The following is an 18,325-nucleotide window of genomic DNA, read 5'->3' as shown; positions in this document are numbered from 1 at the left end:
AAAGCTCTACTCGCCAGAGACCATCAGCCAGTACCGGGGCCGCTCGCTAGGCACGCTGCCGCCACACGTCTACGCCATCGGTGAGTCAGCACAAAACACACGCACACAAACGCACAGATAAACACACAGACACACACACACACACACACACACACACACACACACACACACACACACACACACACACACACACACACACACACACACACACACACACACACAGGTGTGTGTCCTATGTGATCTAACAGCTTTGTTTGTTTGTTTGTGTGTGTGTGATTGTCTGTGTGTGTGTGTGTGTGTGTCTCTGTGTTCGTGTCTGTTTGTGTGTGTGTGTGTGTGTGTGTTTGTGTGTGTGTGTTTGTCTCTGTGTTTGTGTGTGTGTTGGCCAGCTGATAAGGCGTACAGGGACATGAAGGTGCTGAAGATGAGCCAGTCCATCATCGTCTCGGGGGAGTCCGGAGCCGGGAAGACCGAAAACACCAAGTTCGTGCTCAAGTAAGGATGACGATGCATCGTTATACACCAAAACATGCTGAGTCACAGGTTTCAACTGTCATGTGGTTATAGCTTGCAATGTTCTGGTGAAATGTATGTTTTATTTGGTCACTTTTTAGATACATATTAACATTTATTAGAGTATTTGTATCAAGTAAATCATTGCAGGAATATCATTTGTTTGGATTTATTTTCATTTTATTTCTTCATTTATTATATCATGTCAGCTTTGCAGTATATTGTCAGTGGAGGCTAGTTTTTATAAGTATTCTTATATTGTACTGTAACTAGAGGTCATTATGGCATAAAGCTAAACATAATTGATGATTACTTTTTACTTTTAAATGATAACATCAAAAGTTACACCAGAACTGGGGTTAAAAAGTATAAACTGTTGAATAAAGTCAAAGAAGCACGGAAAAAAAACAGCAGTTAAAACGAGTAAGACTCACTTTACTTTACTGTCCTTAAAGCGTAACTCTCGCCAAAATGCAACCTAGGGTCTTTTTGTGAATGTACCCGAGTCAAACTTTCAATTAAAAGCATATTTAGGACGGAAGCTCCACTTTTAAGATGTACCGTATTCTGGTTTTTCAGTCAAATGGCCTTTTGAATGGGAGAGCTAGGGGCATTTTTATGCTAGCCTCAAAATAGCTATTTTTAAAATACTAAGAAGGCTCGACACAACATGAGACTTTGCTCCAAGTATCACCAGGAGCTCTACACATGAACTCAGCATTGACAACATTGTTTGTTCACAGAGTTTACTAAAAATAAGGGTTTATAACAACTTACTTTGTTGTTGTTTCCGGGCGCTACCATCTTGCCAGTCAAAAAGTGTTGATCTCCAAATGCAACGTAACAGGGAGGAGAGTAAAGATGGAAAGCTCCTAAAGCTTAGTTCCATATAAATGCACGGATAATTCGTTGTTTTGTCGTTAGTGAAACACAATGTTGACCTTGTAGTTGAAAAAGGAGCCTCATATAAGAATGACATTTCCTCCTATGGAGTCCGTTCATTCGCATTCGGAGATCGCCTATTTTTGACTGACAAAGATGGCGGAGAGCGTAAACAACAAGAGCTACAGTGAGTCGTTAAAACCCTTTCTTTTTAGTAAACCCTGGGAACACAACCAATGTTGTCAGTGCTGTGGTTAAAGTGTAGAGTCCCTGGTGATACTTGGAGCAAAGTCTCATGTTGTGTCGAGCCTTCTTAGTGTTTTAAAAATAGCTATTTTGAGGCTAGCATAAAAGTGCCGCTAGCTCTCCCATTCAAAAGGCCATTTGACCCAAAAACCAGAATACGGTACATCTTAAAAGTGGCGATTCCGTCCTAAATATGCTTCTAAACCAAAGTTTGACTCGGGTACATTCACAAAAATACCCTAGGTTGCATTTTGGCGAGAGTTACGCTTTAAAATAGTAATTATACAAGTTTACTTAATTTCACATCACTTTACTTCATTTTCATTTCAGTTTTCACTTGACTTTACTGAAATCACCTTTTTTTTTTATCACTTCTCTAGACTTGATTTCACATCCTTCTACTTCTTAATTCTTTCATTTGATTCACTTAATTTTACTACTTTACTTTACTTTTTTTTTTAAACTTCATTTTACTTCACTTCTTCGCTGTACTTTGCTTCACTGTGGATATATTATATCCGTATTACTCTGGTGATTACTGTGTGGCGTTTGAAATATGTTGTCTCATTAACGTGAATGAGGCTTATAAAGTAGTACTGTAAGTATTTGTAGTTGTTGTTTCAGGGCTGTGGTATTACACCAGATAACTCGTAACTGTACTGCCCGTTTTCTCCTGACAGATACTTGACAACCTCATATGGAACCGGTCAGGACATTGACGAGAGAATAGTGGAAGGTAAGACTCCCTCCTCCCCTTCATATTCCTTTCATAGAAGTTTAAAGGGTAAACCTGGACCATGTTTTCCTATGTGTTTGTGTGTAGGTGACTGATAGGAACAACAATCTTTGACATTGGTCTAGTATGAAACGCTGTAACCAGCAGCCACAGACCGGTTTGCAATGTAACCCTATGGGATAAATGTGCATTGTCAATTTAGTCCACTAAAAGTTCTGTTTTTTTATATTTTCATGTCATTCCAGGTCAAAATTTGAAAAATGCGCTTTGTTTGGAACTTTTTCCGACTTTTTTGACGCTTTGGGCGCTTTTTAAAAACATTTTAAAAGAAACCGCTCTGAGGTCGCTAGCACTAAACCCACCAGACTCCATTTAAAAAAACAATACTTTTAGCGTGTATAGAGCCAGCATATCTCCACATGTAAATCAGTAAACTATGTGTTTATTTCAACCAAAACTAGAGTTGTGATGGTTGGAAAAGTTGAAAGACGACCTAATACGGCTTTTCATAGTTTTATTTTGTTTCTGTCGACTTTGAATGAAGTGTGTTTTACGATGCTAAAATTTCTGTTTATCTACATGGAGTCTGGTGGGTTTAGCGAACGCAATTTCGTGGATGTTTTTATGTTTAAAAAAAAAAAGGATCGTACTCTTTAACAGAAAGGTTACCTCCTTAGAAATCCTTTCCATAATGTTGTCAGACACTTAGAATATTAATCTGAGCCTGTCAGTGGCAAAACGAGCAACTTTTGTGAAGGTAAATACAAGCTGGACAATCATCCTATTAACTTACAATGTAGCTTGTTTCTCCGCTGCCGACTGCAGCGATCTCTCTTAATACTGGACCAATGTCAAAGATTGTTGTTCCCATCAGTCACTTAGAGTCAAAAACATATGAACATAGGGTCCAGGTTGAAAAAACCCAAAGCTACCCTTCAAGTTCTGTTAAAGTTTACGTGTTTCCTCTGTGTGAGTTTGTGTTTCCTCCTCTGTAACGCTGCAGCGAACCCGTTGCTGGAGGCTTTTGGAAACGCAAAAACCGTCCGGAACAACAACAGCAGTCGCTTCGGGAAGTTTGTGGAAATCCACTTTAACGAGAAGGTACTTTGTATATATAGTTAGTTAGTTAGTTAGTTAGTTATATTTTATTTCTGTGTCATGCCAAACATTTTGGCCCATCCCACATGGGATTACAAGACACCACAAACTTACTTATTTAACAAACGTCTTCCTGTCGCATATACAAATCATTCGGAAAAATACATGAATACAAATATATATATATATATATATATATATACACACACATTACATACACACATTACATACAAAGAACAAATCCTCATCTACAGTTCATCTCGATAAAGAGCTTTTTTCCTCTTCTCAATATATATATATGTTTCACATGTGAACAGCCATCTCAGTCTTTGAGCATCATCCATATTTACCAAATCAATCTCTGCTTATATCTTACAAAACAAAAAATCACGCTGTTCACAATAAAAAGGACAGTAGAAAACAAAATGGAACTCATTTTCTATATCATTCAAACAACAGGGAAACAGGGACAGATCCGTTTTCCCTCTTCTACATTAACATATCGTCCTGTTTCAACAGTCAAAGGCAAAACCCCAGATCTCACTTGAGCACATAAAGATCTTTGCCTTTTTGACAAATTATATACAACATAATTCTCTGTGCCATATTCCGGTTTAATCATCACAAAAATACGCAATTTTGGCTTAGCCCATATATCGTCGGCCCACTGCTTTTTATCTTTAGCAAACACCGATTCTTTAAACAAACCAATATTCAGCTTTTCATTATTAAGAAACAACTCACAAAACCCATAATTACAAAACAATTTGCATATAACGTTAGACCAAGGACCAAGAGTGTGTTTATCCCAGAGAAATATTTTCCTCGTCAACCTATTTGTGTCCATATCTAATAAACAATTCCATAACTGGGCCATACATATCTTCCAGCGAGCCTCACATGATTCCCATCCCATGTCTCCCACTGTCGCCAATGTTGGGGTATATTTATGCACACCCAGAAAATATCTTATGGCACTATTTTGCACTAATTCACAATTAGATATATTCCTATATATATACGGCGTTATCAAAGAATAATAACAACTTTAATCTACTGTGTTTGCCTCCTGAGTGCCCTCAAGATGAGTGTTTCACAAACTAAAAGCTATGAATTATATATGACGCCTAATAGCTTTGGTTGTTTTGCATCAACTGTTCATATTTATCTTCATGTGCACTTAATGAATATCTCTGCATTCATGACTCAACCCAATATTCCCTGAATCATCGCAGATGCTTAGGCAGCAAGAAACAAACCCTGGGTTTCTGCACTTATTATCATGTTTTACTCTTTTTTTTTTTTTTCTTCCCTGTTGCAGACCTGCATAGATGCAATAGATCAGTCTGTTTCCATATAGTTCTTATACACACATTGTGACCTGTTAGTTTTGCTTGATTACACCCTTTATTAACTGCAGTTTCCTCCATGCAAACCGGCGTGAAATGTGACATTCCTGCTATTTTATTGACATTTCTGTTTCCATCCAAAGCACATCACATCTTAAGAATAGAAGTAAAAGGATATGAGGACGACGCGCCCGGACAGACGCTATTCATTCAAACTTTATTCATACTCGAGAAATGATTGAGGGGCGGCCCTCATTCCTCACAAGGAAACAAAAACGCAACAACACAGAAAAGAAGCCACTAAAACTTTGATTTGATGAATAAATTAGGATAATCAGGATGCAAAAGAAAGTACAATTATGTAAAGCAATTACAAGTAGAAGTTTTGCAGGTTTAAACACAGATTTCTAAAGTGTCCAAAAAGCACAAGTGAGTTGATTTTTAAGGAAGTGCTGTAATTGGTTCCAGCAGTCGGGGTGCACGAAAGTTAAAAAACAGTTTTTGTTCAAGTTCAGACCAAGCTTTAAGGCTTTCAGAAAGCCTGCGTCGGCCGTCTGCCGGTCCGGCAACAACGCAGGTCTTTCCATTCATTTTGAATGGGGGTAGTGCTTTTAGGCTGCGGCGGAGGATGCCGCTGGGGGGGACACTCATATAACCGGCGATCAGACTTGTCTGTGTGCTCTGAAGTGGTAGTGGTAGAGAGTCCCGTACAGGAAACAGGAAACATCACTGCCTCTATCTCTGCCACAAGAAAGTTTTAAAACACCAAACACAAGCTCTGAACTGCCCGGGAGTTTGTGTAACAGCTGAATGTTTCCTGCAACAACAAAGCACTCGCTATGTCTCGCTCGTCTCTTTTCGTTGTCTCTCTCTCCTGTGAAATGAAGCTGCCTTCAAGTGCGCTCGGAAATGTTCTGCATATATATATATCTATATATATATATATATATATATATATATATATATAAATGATCTGTGAAATATAAAGTCTACTTATGCTTTGTTTAAGAACACAACAGGAAGTCGCACAAAAGGGCCATTTCACTTACACTTCTTTGGTCTGAATGCCCCGTCGATCTACACATGCAGGGCCCTTTCTTGCACCCGGCGCACCCCGGCGCAAACCCCGGCGCAAAGCCCGACGCAAGTATCTTTGCTAGTTTAAGACCGTCCAGCGCTCGCGTCGTTTAAATAGCAAATGCACCTGCGCCCATCTTTGCACCCATGGGCTTACAGGGAGGTGTGTTCAGGTGCATTCTGGGTGTGCTGGTCTTACAGGGAGGTGTGTTCAGGTGCATTCTGGACGTATTGCTATCTGGAGGCAGTGGGAAGTGATGGCACCATTGACCAACAAAAACCTGGTCTAAAGTCAATAACGCAGCATTTCATTGTTATCTTAACAGAGCATTAGTAAAATGCTCCTAGGCTCGTGCACAGCGCGCGCACACTATGCTTGTTACACACACAGGGACGCACAGCAGCACACACACATGCAGAAGATTACAAATACAAATATTACGGTGCAAATCCTCCATCATAATAGCAATGCTCCAAGGTCCAAACGCGCCTGGCTTTTAAAGGGAATGGGAGATGATCTCTGATTGGTTTATTGCATGTTACGCCCAAAACACACCTCTGATTAATGAAGACACTAAGTACAACCCTTTTGAACCATGCGCCCGGTGCACGGACCCTTTTTTCCGCCGTCAAACTAACAAAAAGTGGATTTGGACACGCCCTAAACGCACCTGCGCCAGGCGCTTCACGCCGTGACCTCAGATCCTTAAAATAGGGCCTGCAGTCGGTTGGTATTTCGGAGATTCAAATGTTTGTTTCTTTGTGCTCAGAATGCCGTGGTGGGCGGCTTCGTGTCGCACTACCTGCTGGAGAAGTCGAGGATCTGCCGACAGAGCAAAGAGGAGAGGAACTACCACATCTTCTACCGGCTGTGTGCCGGAGCCACCGAGGACATCCGGCAGAAGTTTCACCTCAGCTCCCCAGACACGTTCAGGGTACGGACGCATCACACTTACACCGTCCAGCTGTACATCTGGAGTTTCATTAACGTGCAGACACATACAGACATAAATCAGTCAAACAGACACCGCAGAGATTTAAATATAGATGGAAACAGCAGATGATGGATGGACATATCAGATCACATCAGAGACTCCCTCCGTCAAGTAGAAGATGCTGTATCTCCTTCCTCTGTGCCATAAACACACATCAATGAGCCACACACATGTTCCTTCATCCCCATAAACACACACACACACACACACACACACTTTGTAGTTTATCTTGACTCAATCCTACACACACTGTCCTGGTTCCACAAATACTCACTGGAGAACCAAATGTAGATATGTTCCATTAAATTGTGGATTCATTTCCGATTTTTCATCTTTGGAGAGCATTCGGAGAAGCTCTTATTTTGAAAAACTGCAGCTAAGTGTGGACGTACTCTTGCGATTTAATCGTCAAATCCAACAAGTCATAATTTGTGCGAGGACTGTGTTTTTGAGCCACATCAAAGACACAATTGTCAGTTTTTCTGAGTCTAAATTAAACCAGCGTCGCTCTAGCATGTCCTTTTAGAGCGCCAACATTTTAGACCCATGAATTCTGAAATTCATTGACCTTTTCCTTTAAATCCACTGGGTTACTCTGTGTGTTTTTGAGCCACATCAAATGCACACAGAGTGGACAGTTTTTCTGAGTCTAAATGAAACCAGTGTTTTTAGCACAAAGTCCCTCCAGCATCTCCTTTTCAGACCCATGAAAGCATTTCCATTCTATTCTAAGATGGTGCCATGGTAGTTTATTTGAAGGTTTTATAAATGATGAAAGCCTGTAAGTGCGCCTCATGCTGCTGGTGCCATAATCTAACGTGAGCCTGGTTTTTAGCAATTATAAAGCAAATGACGTCACCGTCTGAAATTGGGCCGGTAAGGGACGGAATTGCCAGGGCCGAACTTTTGTCCCAGTCCGCCCCTGCCGGTATCGGTACTGGTAGCGGTACAAATAACGATGAACGGTACCCAACCCTAATAAGCATATATTGAGGGTGGCTGAGGGGGAATTAAACTCCTCATAGAGGGAATAAAGTGGGTGAGTCAGCAGAGGGCAGTACTGAGCCGTCTCTGAGCCCGGCAGCTGGTCTTCATCACACACTCTGCACCGTGTTTATTACTCCTCCACTGTGTAAAGAGAGCAGAGGAGGAGCAAACGGCCGCGTTTCTCATCAGGTTTGTTTCATGTGGAACATAAATTGTTCACCTCCAGTTACAAAGAGAGAAACTCTCCAGTAATGGCTGCAGTGGAAGTGGGTAATGCACAGATAATGGCTCTTTTATTTCTGCTGCTGCTCAAATAAAAGAAGTATTGATATTTGGCAGAGCTCTTTAATTGAATCTGTGTGAAGTGCTCCGAGAGAACAGCAAAGTTTACACTTTTAAAATCCAGAAAGTAGATGGTTTCCAAGTACTTAAGAACCAAACTTTTCTTTTCTCTCTATGACAGATTGACAGTTAATTCAACATTTATTAAATAAAGCCATAGTGATGTCGAGGGAGATTTAGGAGAAGGACAGAAGACAGACATGAAAGTGTCAGGAATTAAATATCAAAATGATTGTTGGAACAATAATTGTGATGAACACATAACAACAAAACAAATCCAGAAACCAGATGGTTCCAAGTTTCCGAAGAACCGTTTGAATTCTTTCGAACAGATTGACAAGAAATAAATCATAAATTCATTTGATCCTTGAAGATAATTGATACAAATTACTCCCCCAAAATCTGAACACAGAAACAAATCATTACAATAAACAGAAGTTTATTTTAATTTGTCCTTAGGTCAAATTTTACCCACTTTCAAAATGTTTCTATATCAGAAATTTGGGTTTCTTTTAACCAAATTTAAAAATAAATAAATAACGTGGATGGTTCCATACAATGCTCTTCACAAGTAAAATAAATGATCAGCGACTATGCGCACCTTCCGCAGTGCGCCTTCCGCGCAGTGGTGTAGTCTAGTTTTTTGTAGTGAGTATACTGTAATTTTTTCCTTCCCAGCATTAGACTCGCCCGTCGCAGAGCGATGTGTCCCAGAGCGATGTGTCCCAGAGCGACAACCCCATAGGTTTTTTTGTAACGTTACCATGTAAAGCATCAGCTTCATCTGGCTCATTTCCTGTAGTTTTTGTAATGTTAACGTCTGCTGCAGAGTCATCCGAAACTGCAGTAGCTTCAGGGGCAGGCTTACCAAATCACTGAAAGAGTGTTTAAGCTTTTGTTTAATATATCTACTTTATTGATTCACATTTGTCAATTTCAAATTTGCGCAGAGAATGACTGACAAGCAACTGTGTTATCCTTGCGTTTTTCTAAGTGGGTATACTGAAATCCTTGACCTTTCCTAGCAGGTATACTCCATATACGTACCTGCTCTTAGAAAAGAGCCGAGTCATGCTCCACTTGTGTGTGAGGAGACTCTTCTATCTTCACCTGCGTCACTGTCGGGCCCTAAAGTGCCTAGGCTCGCTCTGCGCTCTCTCCGCCAGAGCCCCCCTCCTGCAACTTATTACTGATCGCCTCCCGCAGTCAGTCCCCCAGCTTCTAATAACTTCATATATCTATATCTATCATATGACTTTGCCCTGCTTGTGGGAAAGTACAAAAAGATCCAGGGAGTTCTTTTAGAAGAGCAGTCGAGGAACAAGTGCAGCTGCCTTTATGAACTCTAAGTTTAGTTTGTAAGTCAGAGGGATCTGTGAGGGGGCGTTCATGTCCCAAAAATGTCTTTTGATTCAAAGTGCATAAAAGAGACGGGGACCATTGCAGGTAAAACATAATAACTACGGAGCCAGGGCAGAAGGTACTATTTGATAAAATGAATACTTTTCTAGATTATAAAGTCGTACATTTATAAGCAAAAAATATAAAAAAAATTTAAATATATTTTCTGAGGTTATAAAGTTATAATTTTGCGAGTTATACTATAACTAACTTTGCAAGTACCAAATTCCCTGAGATTATAAAAACAAAAATCTGAAGTCGCAAGTTTACGAGAAAAGAAAGAAAGAAAGAGGAATAGCAGGGGGAAAAAGGAAATGGTGGTGATGGCGCAGGGGATATGACACATGCCTTTGGTGTGGGAGACCTGGGTTCAATTCCCACTGTGATACATCAACCAACGTGTCCCTGAGCAAGACACTTAACCCCTAGTTGCAAGTCGCTTTGGATAAAATATTATATTTTTTGCAGAACATTTGGAAAAGCTTATAAGTCATAGATTTTACTACATTGCTTTCTCTCAACAAGTTACAGGGCAACCATGAATAACACAAGTTACTAACAGTGTTGGTTTGAACACTTTTAAGTTAGTTAGCTATCCGTCTATAGCCTTCGCGTTCCACTTCCGGGATTTGCTCCGGTGCTGCAGGAAATTCCGCTGGCTGCATGTATTTTCTGTCCCCTTCCTCTGTCTCTGTGTTGGCGTTCTAACCTCTGGTGGATTTGTGAGGACTATGGTTAACTGCTCCTCAGATCTCTGCAGGGTAAATCCAGACAGCTAGCTAGACTATCTGTCCAATCTGAGTTTTCTGTTGCACTACTATTTTATAGCGGCTCTGTACGGAGTTTAGCCCCGCCCATGACGATTCTGATTGGTTTATAGGAATGTCATTAAACCAGAGCACGTTTTCCTCCCATCCCAGAATGCTATGTGGAGTAGCCAGACCTTCCTTCAGCGCGCTTTGGAGGAGGGTCGGGCTATTTAGCGATCAGTTGTTCTTGTACTACGAACCAAGTTAGCGCCAACGTTGTAACGTGACTGATGTAAGGGCGAATATTCACGAGTTGCAAAAGGAAAATTTGCTTTGTTCCAAACACACCTTATGCTTTAAATCAAGTCTGTGTGTGAATTCTTGCTTTGTTCTCTTTCTGTTTGCTCATTTCTCTCTCTTTCTGTTTGTGTTACAGTACCTGAACAGAGGATGCACTCGCTACTTTGCCTCCAAAGATACGGACAAACAGATCCTGCAGAATCGCAAGAGCACAGAGGTACAGTATGGCTCAATTTCTTTTTTTCTGAACCCTATTCCACAGAGGAAACAGATTTTGAACAGAGTTCATTCAAACCCCAAAGCTTTTTTTTATACAGAATAACGAGCTGTTATTGTGATTCTGTAGAACATGGAAGAAGAACAGCGCGGTTGCATGTGAGTGCAGATGTTAAATCCAGTTTATGAACTTTAAAGCAGAGATCTTCAACAGAGTTACTGCAAGGGAGGGGTGGGGGGGGGGGAGAAGCCAAATAATTGTTTGATATATATTATTAGGAAGTTTTCTTTTTCAGACATTAAAATGTGTCTGAAAAAATACATTTTTGAACATTGATGATACGCTTATCAGTAGGGTAGCCGCAATGGTAGCCATCCACAGATACAGTCTACCTTAAAGCAGAAGTGTCAGACTCAGCTTCACTAAGGGCCACACTGTAAAAAGAAAATCACATCGAGGGCCAGACATGTGTTGTTTAATCACACGCTTTTATTCAATCGAGAAAAACAAGAGTCGTGTGTGTGAAAAAGTGACAAAAACGTTGAGAAAAGCACCAGAAATGTCGGAAATAGGAAAAAAATAGCACCAATTTTTTTGAAAGAAAAAAAATCACAAAAACTCCTAAAAATAACATTTAAAAGAAAGCCCCCCAAAATGTCCCAAATGGCTAGCCTGGATGCCAGCCGAACTTAGCCCCACCCGCAACATTTGAGGTCGGGAAGATCGGTCTGGACTTGATCCGTTGTGGAGCAACTATGCTCCAACCAGAGCTGATCGGACCAATCAAATGGTCAGGGCGGGCTTTATACGATGATGGACAGATGATCAACAGTAACGTAATCAACCACGTCACCAAAGAGAGCTCGGGTTGAATTTGTTTACAACAAAGATGGCCACCATCGCGTCTGTTATAGAAGATATCGACAGTACATTCATTTTAAAAGAGGAACAGAGAACCGAGATCAAGGCATCTGTCGATCAGAAAGATGTTTTTGCCGTTCTTCCTACGGGATTCGGCAAAAGATTAATTTATCAGCTGGCCCCGTTGACATACATCACATACTCCGTTGCTCTGATTGGTTGGAGGTCAATCCAATTGAGTGCAGAGGCATTTTTCTTTCCTGGTTCGGTTAAGACACGCCCCATAATCACAGCCCAGTGGAGCAGAATCAGACTCATATTCTGACTAGAATCTGAATATAATATATATATATATATATATATATATATATTATATACACAAATATCAGATCGGCAAAATGTCGAAAAAAAGCGCCAAGAATGTTGGAAAAAGCGACTAAAGCTATAGGCGGACCGGAATTTATTGTGAACCTTAATTGATGTGCGGGCCGGATCAAGGTTTGCGAGGGTCCAGATTTGCCCCGCGGGCCTCGAGTTTGACACGTTCCTTAAAGCTCGGCTTACCTCAAAGCTTAAGAGCGTCCACATGTATGTTTAAACAATATATGCATATCCATTCATCCATTCTCATCCATCTGGCCCCATAGCTGTAATTTACAGGGGGGGAAAACAGCCTAGTATTATTTCCTTTACATGAATAAAGACATTTGCACCATAACTTGATGCAGAAAAATTCACCAGAATGCAAAAAATGAAGTGAATGTTGAACCCAAAGTTACGCCCTTGTCTGGCCAGGTTTAAAATGCAACTCAATTTGTATATGATATATGTAATAGGGTCCCTGCTCTGTCTCTCTTTCTGCTAAGGGGTCCATGGCCTAAAAAGCATGAATACGGCTTTAAAGGTTGTTTCTTTTCCTTCAGTGAGGATGCTGAGCCTCGTGCAGCTGCAGTGTGTTCGTGTCCCGTGTGCTTCACTCTCCATCTGAGTTCCGAGCTCATGCAAACTTAAGAGCAGAGAAAAGCGAACCCCCTCTCGTCGCCCTGTGAGCCGTAACAAAAGGAATACAATCGCTCTGCAAACTCCCATCAGCGCCCCCTTGAACCTGATTCAACGTAGATTTACAGCCTCCAGCTCGCAGCTTTTTTCTCTCGGTGTGCGGGACAGTTTGTGCCTCATTTACACCCAGTCGCCTTCTCGGTTATCTCCCTGCTCACTGTATCTGTTCACTCTTTTCATCCTCTTTGTCCTTCTCTTTCACACCCTCGTTCTGTTTCCTCAGCATCCTCCTCTCATTTCCTCTGCTCAACAGATGTACCAGGCACTAGACGACTTTGAACAGACTCTGAACAGACTAAAGACTGACACCATCTCACATCTAAAGACAATCATCTCACATCTAACGTTAAAGACTGTCATAATATGTAAAGACTGGGGATCTTGCAGAGTCACACCTTGCACGAATAGAACTATATATGTTCAGAGAATTAGCTACCGCTAGCCTTAGCTGGTAATTAAAGCTATAGTGCATAGTTTCTGTCAAACTCAAAGTCGCTTTACAGGGTATAGATGATAAAGACAAACAAACAAACAAAACAAGATTCAGGCACAGATGAAAAGGGGGGGGCTAGGGATAGGCAGTGGTGAAGAGATGGGTCTTGAGGCGAGACTGGAAGATGGTGAGGGACTCAGAGGTGCGGACCTCTTGGGGGAGGGAGGTCCAGAGCCTGGGAGCTGCCCTGGAGAATGCTCTGTCCCCAAAACTGCGGAGGTTGGACTTTTGGATGCAGAGGACACCAGCTGATCTGAGGGACCGTGAGGGTTGGTACGGGGAGAGGAGGTCAGTGAGGTATGAGGGGGCCAAATGGTGGAGGGCTTTGTAGGTGAGGACCAGGATTTTGTAGGTGATCCGGTGGGAGATAGGAAGCCAGTGGAGTTGTTTTGTAGAAGTGAGTTGCAGTAGTCCAGTCGGGTAATGACAACAAAACTGTCGACGCGTCCACATGATACAAGCCTTCCATGATCGTGCAGTTGCTAGTAGCCAAGGAGGACACGGAGGATTAATAAAACATGATGGAGAGTTTCTGCGCGAGAAAGTCACCGGACGCCACAATCTTGTGAACATAGTCACACTGAGAAACACAGAGAGAGTTGTGTGGAGCTGATGGTCTTAATTAGCTTTGTAGCAACTCATTTGGCAACGGCTTGAATGTAACGGACGTCCATTAATATCAGAAAGTTACACACTAAAGCTTTAAGGGAAAGTCTGCCGATTTTTTTTTTCCTTTCACAAATAGGCCAATTTTACTTTGCTATCAATATGTTGGATTCATATTGATGTATAATTTCAGATATTTTAATTTCTGAAAAAGGACATTTTCAAAAAAATATTTTTTAAACTGGGCCCGCCCCCTGCATTAGCTTTAACGAACTAAGGGAACCCCCCCACTAGCGGCGCCAGGATTTTGATTGTAGGTGTAGTTAAAATAAGCCCCAAAAAAATATCAGTTTTCTGTCATCTCAGTTTCAGCGCTTTTCTGCGGCACTGAGGACAGCGACTCAGTAGCCTACCTGTGTGGCTCTTGTGTCGCTATCCTCAGCTCTGTGCTGAAGCGGACAAAGACATACACGTCTTGGCAGTAAGCCTAACTTCATTTATCTCTTTTGAACGTTCAATACACAAAAAGACTGAAACGGAATTATGTCTCTGGAGGGTCTGTTTCTCTCTCCATTTATTTACCCAGCACGGCGGACAGGGAACTGTCCAAAATTATTTAACTGTTTCTTATAAATTCAGAATGACAGAAGAACTGTATCGACATGAAATCGGAGCGTTTCTTGCTGAATTTAAATGAAAACAAGCTACTTTGCCTTTCATATTAGCTAATAGCTACCGTCTGTGTCTGTCTCATTGAGCTTGCTTGAAAAGCTTGCGCGCCAACGTCATTCGTTTCATTGGATCACTTGCTGGTGACGATGCAGCCTGTGGGCGGGCTTAAGAGTCCACACGTGGGGTAGAAGCCACTGATTGGCTGAGATGCTTTCACTCAAAGCTTTCCTCTGGCTGCTTATTGGATGAACTGCTAGAATGAAAATCACTCACTACTCACTATAGGCCTGGGTCAAAATGGGCAGGCCCGACCTAAAATGGGTGGGCCCAACGGTAGCCCCCCCCCCCACCCCCCCCCTTAGGGGTCATGGGGGTCATGTTGAATATCTTTGCTCTAAGATATTTCATTGGTCTTGTTGGTGTTTTTCTTGATTATTCTTACACACTTTGATGATTTTCAGAATAAATTCTTATTTTCCAAACAGCAAACATTTTAATTGTGTTTTAAGCCCCCAACGACGTCTTCCAGGCAGCGCTGCCTGTAAGGCACTAGGATTAGGCAATGGTTAGGGTTAGGTCGCAGCGCTGCCTTGAAGTCGACGTTGGGGGCTTAGAACACCATCGAACCATTTTAATCAGCCGCCCGGCTGAGAGCCTCGGCGCCACACAATGACATCTAACGCGCCGCGTTTCTCAGAAAAGCTTGTCATGTGAAATGAGCTCCATCCTTTGCCCTCAGCCTTTTGATTAATTATGCACAAGTATTCCAATACAGCGGCTGTACATGGCTTTCCCCGCAGTGCAACGTTATTAATTAAAAAGGAACACGAGATTCCTGTTCTGCTGAACTTGGCGGATAAATGGAAGAATCTTCTACCGAGACTCATAAATCCAATTATATAGATTCATAATTAAATTAGCTACTTTCTGTGAAACATAGAAAAACCATAAAAACCCGATGCTGGCTGTTACTGCAGGATTTCTTCTGAAGTCTCGGCTAAAACTGCACACTTGTCTTTCTTTTTCGTTATTAAAATAAAAATCAACATTCAAGACATAGACAGTAATTCACTGTTACGATAGCTAACATGTAAAAACGTCACACGTGAACAGACAAAGAAATGTTTGTAGTTTATAAAAAAATAATCCTTACTGAAGGTACACATTTCTCTTACATCTTTCGTCTTTCTCGCGCAACAATATATTTGTTTTCCTCAAATATACCTGAAGTTTGAAGTTCTTTCCCCATGTTTCATGACTCAGCATATCTCAGCTCCACCAACAGCTGTGACAGTTAGGAAGTTGACCGCTGTGCTGCAGCTTCTCTGTGGACTTAAACGTGGAACCAAGAATTCAATTCAATTGTATGTATAGCATCAAATCATAACAGCCATTATCTCAAGACACTTTACAGATAGAGTAGGTTTTAGAACACATTCTATACTCTACAGAGACCTAACAATCCCCCCGCAACAAATCCGGACCTGGTGGGTATTGACAGACGGCGGCGCACGTTCCGCAGCGGAGCCGGTCCGCAGACGTTCCGCATCCAGTGGAAATCCACAGTAATGGCGGCGGAGAAAGATGCGAGCGAAGCCATTCGGTTCGTTGTGGCAACGCTGCCTAATATCCAGAAGTTAAAGCCCGAGCAAGAACAATCTTTGCTGAGTTGTGTTGGTGGCCATGATGTTGTGGCCCTCCTACCCACAGGGTTCGAGAACAGTTTGATTCTCCAGCTCGCTCCGTTAGTGGTGAAGGACTTGGCTAAGGCGAATGCTAGGCTGCTAAGGCGAATGCTAGGCTACTAAGCCGACGTCACGACCAAACGTTAGCGATTGGTTATGGCAGATCCAGAGTGGCTCTGGGCAGATCCAATAGTTTTAAACTTCAACAGAGTACCCGCCTTCAAGGAAGTTAACACTTGTCAATGGAGAGTGGCCAGACTCTCTGGACCAATGAAATGGAGTCTGGTAGGACCAGGCTAATGATGAACAGTGGCAATTATATTATCAATAAAGGCAATCGAACTATGACTAGACATAAAAATAGTAACAGTGCAGGGCATAGCAGGGTGTTGGGCATGACCACGGCAACAGTTGCAGCCACGATCCAGGTGCCGCCACAATCCAAGGAAAACTGCGAGTCGAGAAAACATAAGGACTCCGTGGAATAAGCTCCCTGGAGAGAAGTTAGTAACAAGCATTACCGAGACATGAATGCACACAGATGGAAAGAGAAAGGAGCTCAGTGTGTCAAAGGAAGTCCCCCGGCAGTCTAAAACTATAGCAGCATAACTTAGAGCTGGTCCGGGGCAAACCTGAGCCAGCCTACAAGGCTGGTAGCTGAATCTGACAACTATGAAGAGAAGCAGTGATGAGTCGTGATGAGTGAAGAAGTGGGAATCTGCTTTTTACTGAAGTAGTAACTGTAAAGTGTAAGGAGCAGATTTCAGCGTGATGGTTCAGCAGATTGAAATGGGAGCCTGAGAAGAGTTTAGCGGCCTCGCCACAGGCCAGTTATCTTTGAAAAACGTCTAACTCCATTAGGTAAATTTTGGCTGTAATTCTTACAGTCTAGGCCAGTTATCTTTGACTGCAGTGATGTAGCGGAGAAATAAACTGTACAGCTGCAATGACTTTTCCTACTTTTAGGAGTCGTTTTGAAATTGAATATAAACTTAATATGTTTATTCAAATGTGTCAGATCTATTTAATGTCCTCAATGGCAAATATCAGTTGCTTTACAGTCTATAAAACCTGATTCTCCCTGATTCTTTTGTCTGAGATTTTCTTTAGTCGTTCAGTAATTTTTGGTGCTTTTTCATGCCGAATGACTTATTGCCAAGAAACTTCTTAGCACTTCTGAGCATGATACTTTGTGGAGAAACTCAGTTTTACAGATCTGTCGATTAAATCATCTAATCGATTAGTCGACGGGATCATATGAGTGTTGCGTTAAAGTGTTTAAACTGTTGCACAACATGTCACACCAGCTCTGCTGTCTTAATTCATTAAAAGCACACTAGAGGTGACAACGCGTTTAACCGTGGAGACGTTCAGAAGGCAACAAAGAAGTCAAAGTGAAATACAGTAATGAAAAACAAAGAAATAGCAAACAGTCTGCGGGACAACAGCAACAAATTGATACCACCAGGCCTGTGCGACACAGTGACCTGATCGGGTTTGAATGGTGTCTTGTTTTGTATCGAGGAAGCACACAATTACAGATTAAAAGGACAAGTTTTGTCCTGGCCTCCGAGACGTTTGGTTTAGTGAAGTCCTTTGGCTTTATTTCACACGAGTCTGCAGAGACCCGTGTGAAATAACATTCCTCCGCTTTGTGATTTAACTCAACTCGCACCAGGACAGCTCAGATAAAACCCATTACAGTGTTTCCTTTAGGTTTTTTTGTAGCAGTGGTGGCAGGTCTGTCCGAACAAACCATGGCGGGCTGCCACTGCAAAATCAACATAGAAAACACTGCATTAAATCCAGAATAAGAGAGAAGTTACATTCACTTTAAAGTAGCCTGACATTCAGGTAATAGAATATCAGAATAATCTTTAGGGAAACCAATTTGTGGATGTAAAGTTTCCCATACAGGCTAAAAGACGGAATCTTTCCCCCCTCCAGCCTAGGGCTGCAGGTGAATTAAAATAAATGCACAACAGGACTATTTGCAGGTGCTGTACAGTAATCACTGATAAATGATGTGCTGTGTGTCTCCTCACTGCTCCGTCTCG

At 41.8% G+C, this 18,325-nt stretch overlaps 1 protein-coding gene across 10 annotated transcripts in view; it reads left to right on the top strand.

Moving 5' to 3' along the window:
• LOC144533599 (unconventional myosin-VI-like) overlaps positions 1 to 18,325 on the top strand; it is a 164,637-nt gene that overhangs the window by 39,243 nt on the left and 107,069 nt on the right. For all 10 annotated transcript variants that reach the window (XM_078275079.1, XM_078275078.1, XM_078275077.1 and 7 more), the window contains exons 5-10: positions 1 to 80; positions 390 to 495; positions 2,322 to 2,377; positions 3,381 to 3,478; positions 6,672 to 6,836; positions 10,812 to 10,892. The exon at positions 1 to 80 is cut by the window's left edge and continues 50 nt beyond it. In XM_078275079.1, the coding sequence (XP_078131205.1) occupies positions 1 to 80; positions 390 to 495; positions 2,322 to 2,377; positions 3,381 to 3,478; positions 6,672 to 6,836; positions 10,812 to 10,892 (586 nt within the window). The remainder of the gene's footprint in view (positions 81 to 389; positions 496 to 2,321; positions 2,378 to 3,380; positions 3,479 to 6,671; positions 6,837 to 10,811; positions 10,893 to 18,325) is intronic.

The sequence above is a fragment of the Sander vitreus genome, chromosome 18, assembly GCF_031162955.1.
Source record: "Sander vitreus isolate 19-12246 chromosome 18, sanVit1, whole genome shotgun sequence".
Lineage (NCBI taxonomy): Eukaryota > Metazoa > Chordata > Actinopteri > Perciformes > Percidae > Sander > Sander vitreus.
Note: the sequence above shows the minus strand (reverse complement) of the source record. Positions and strands in the feature narration are given on the sequence as shown.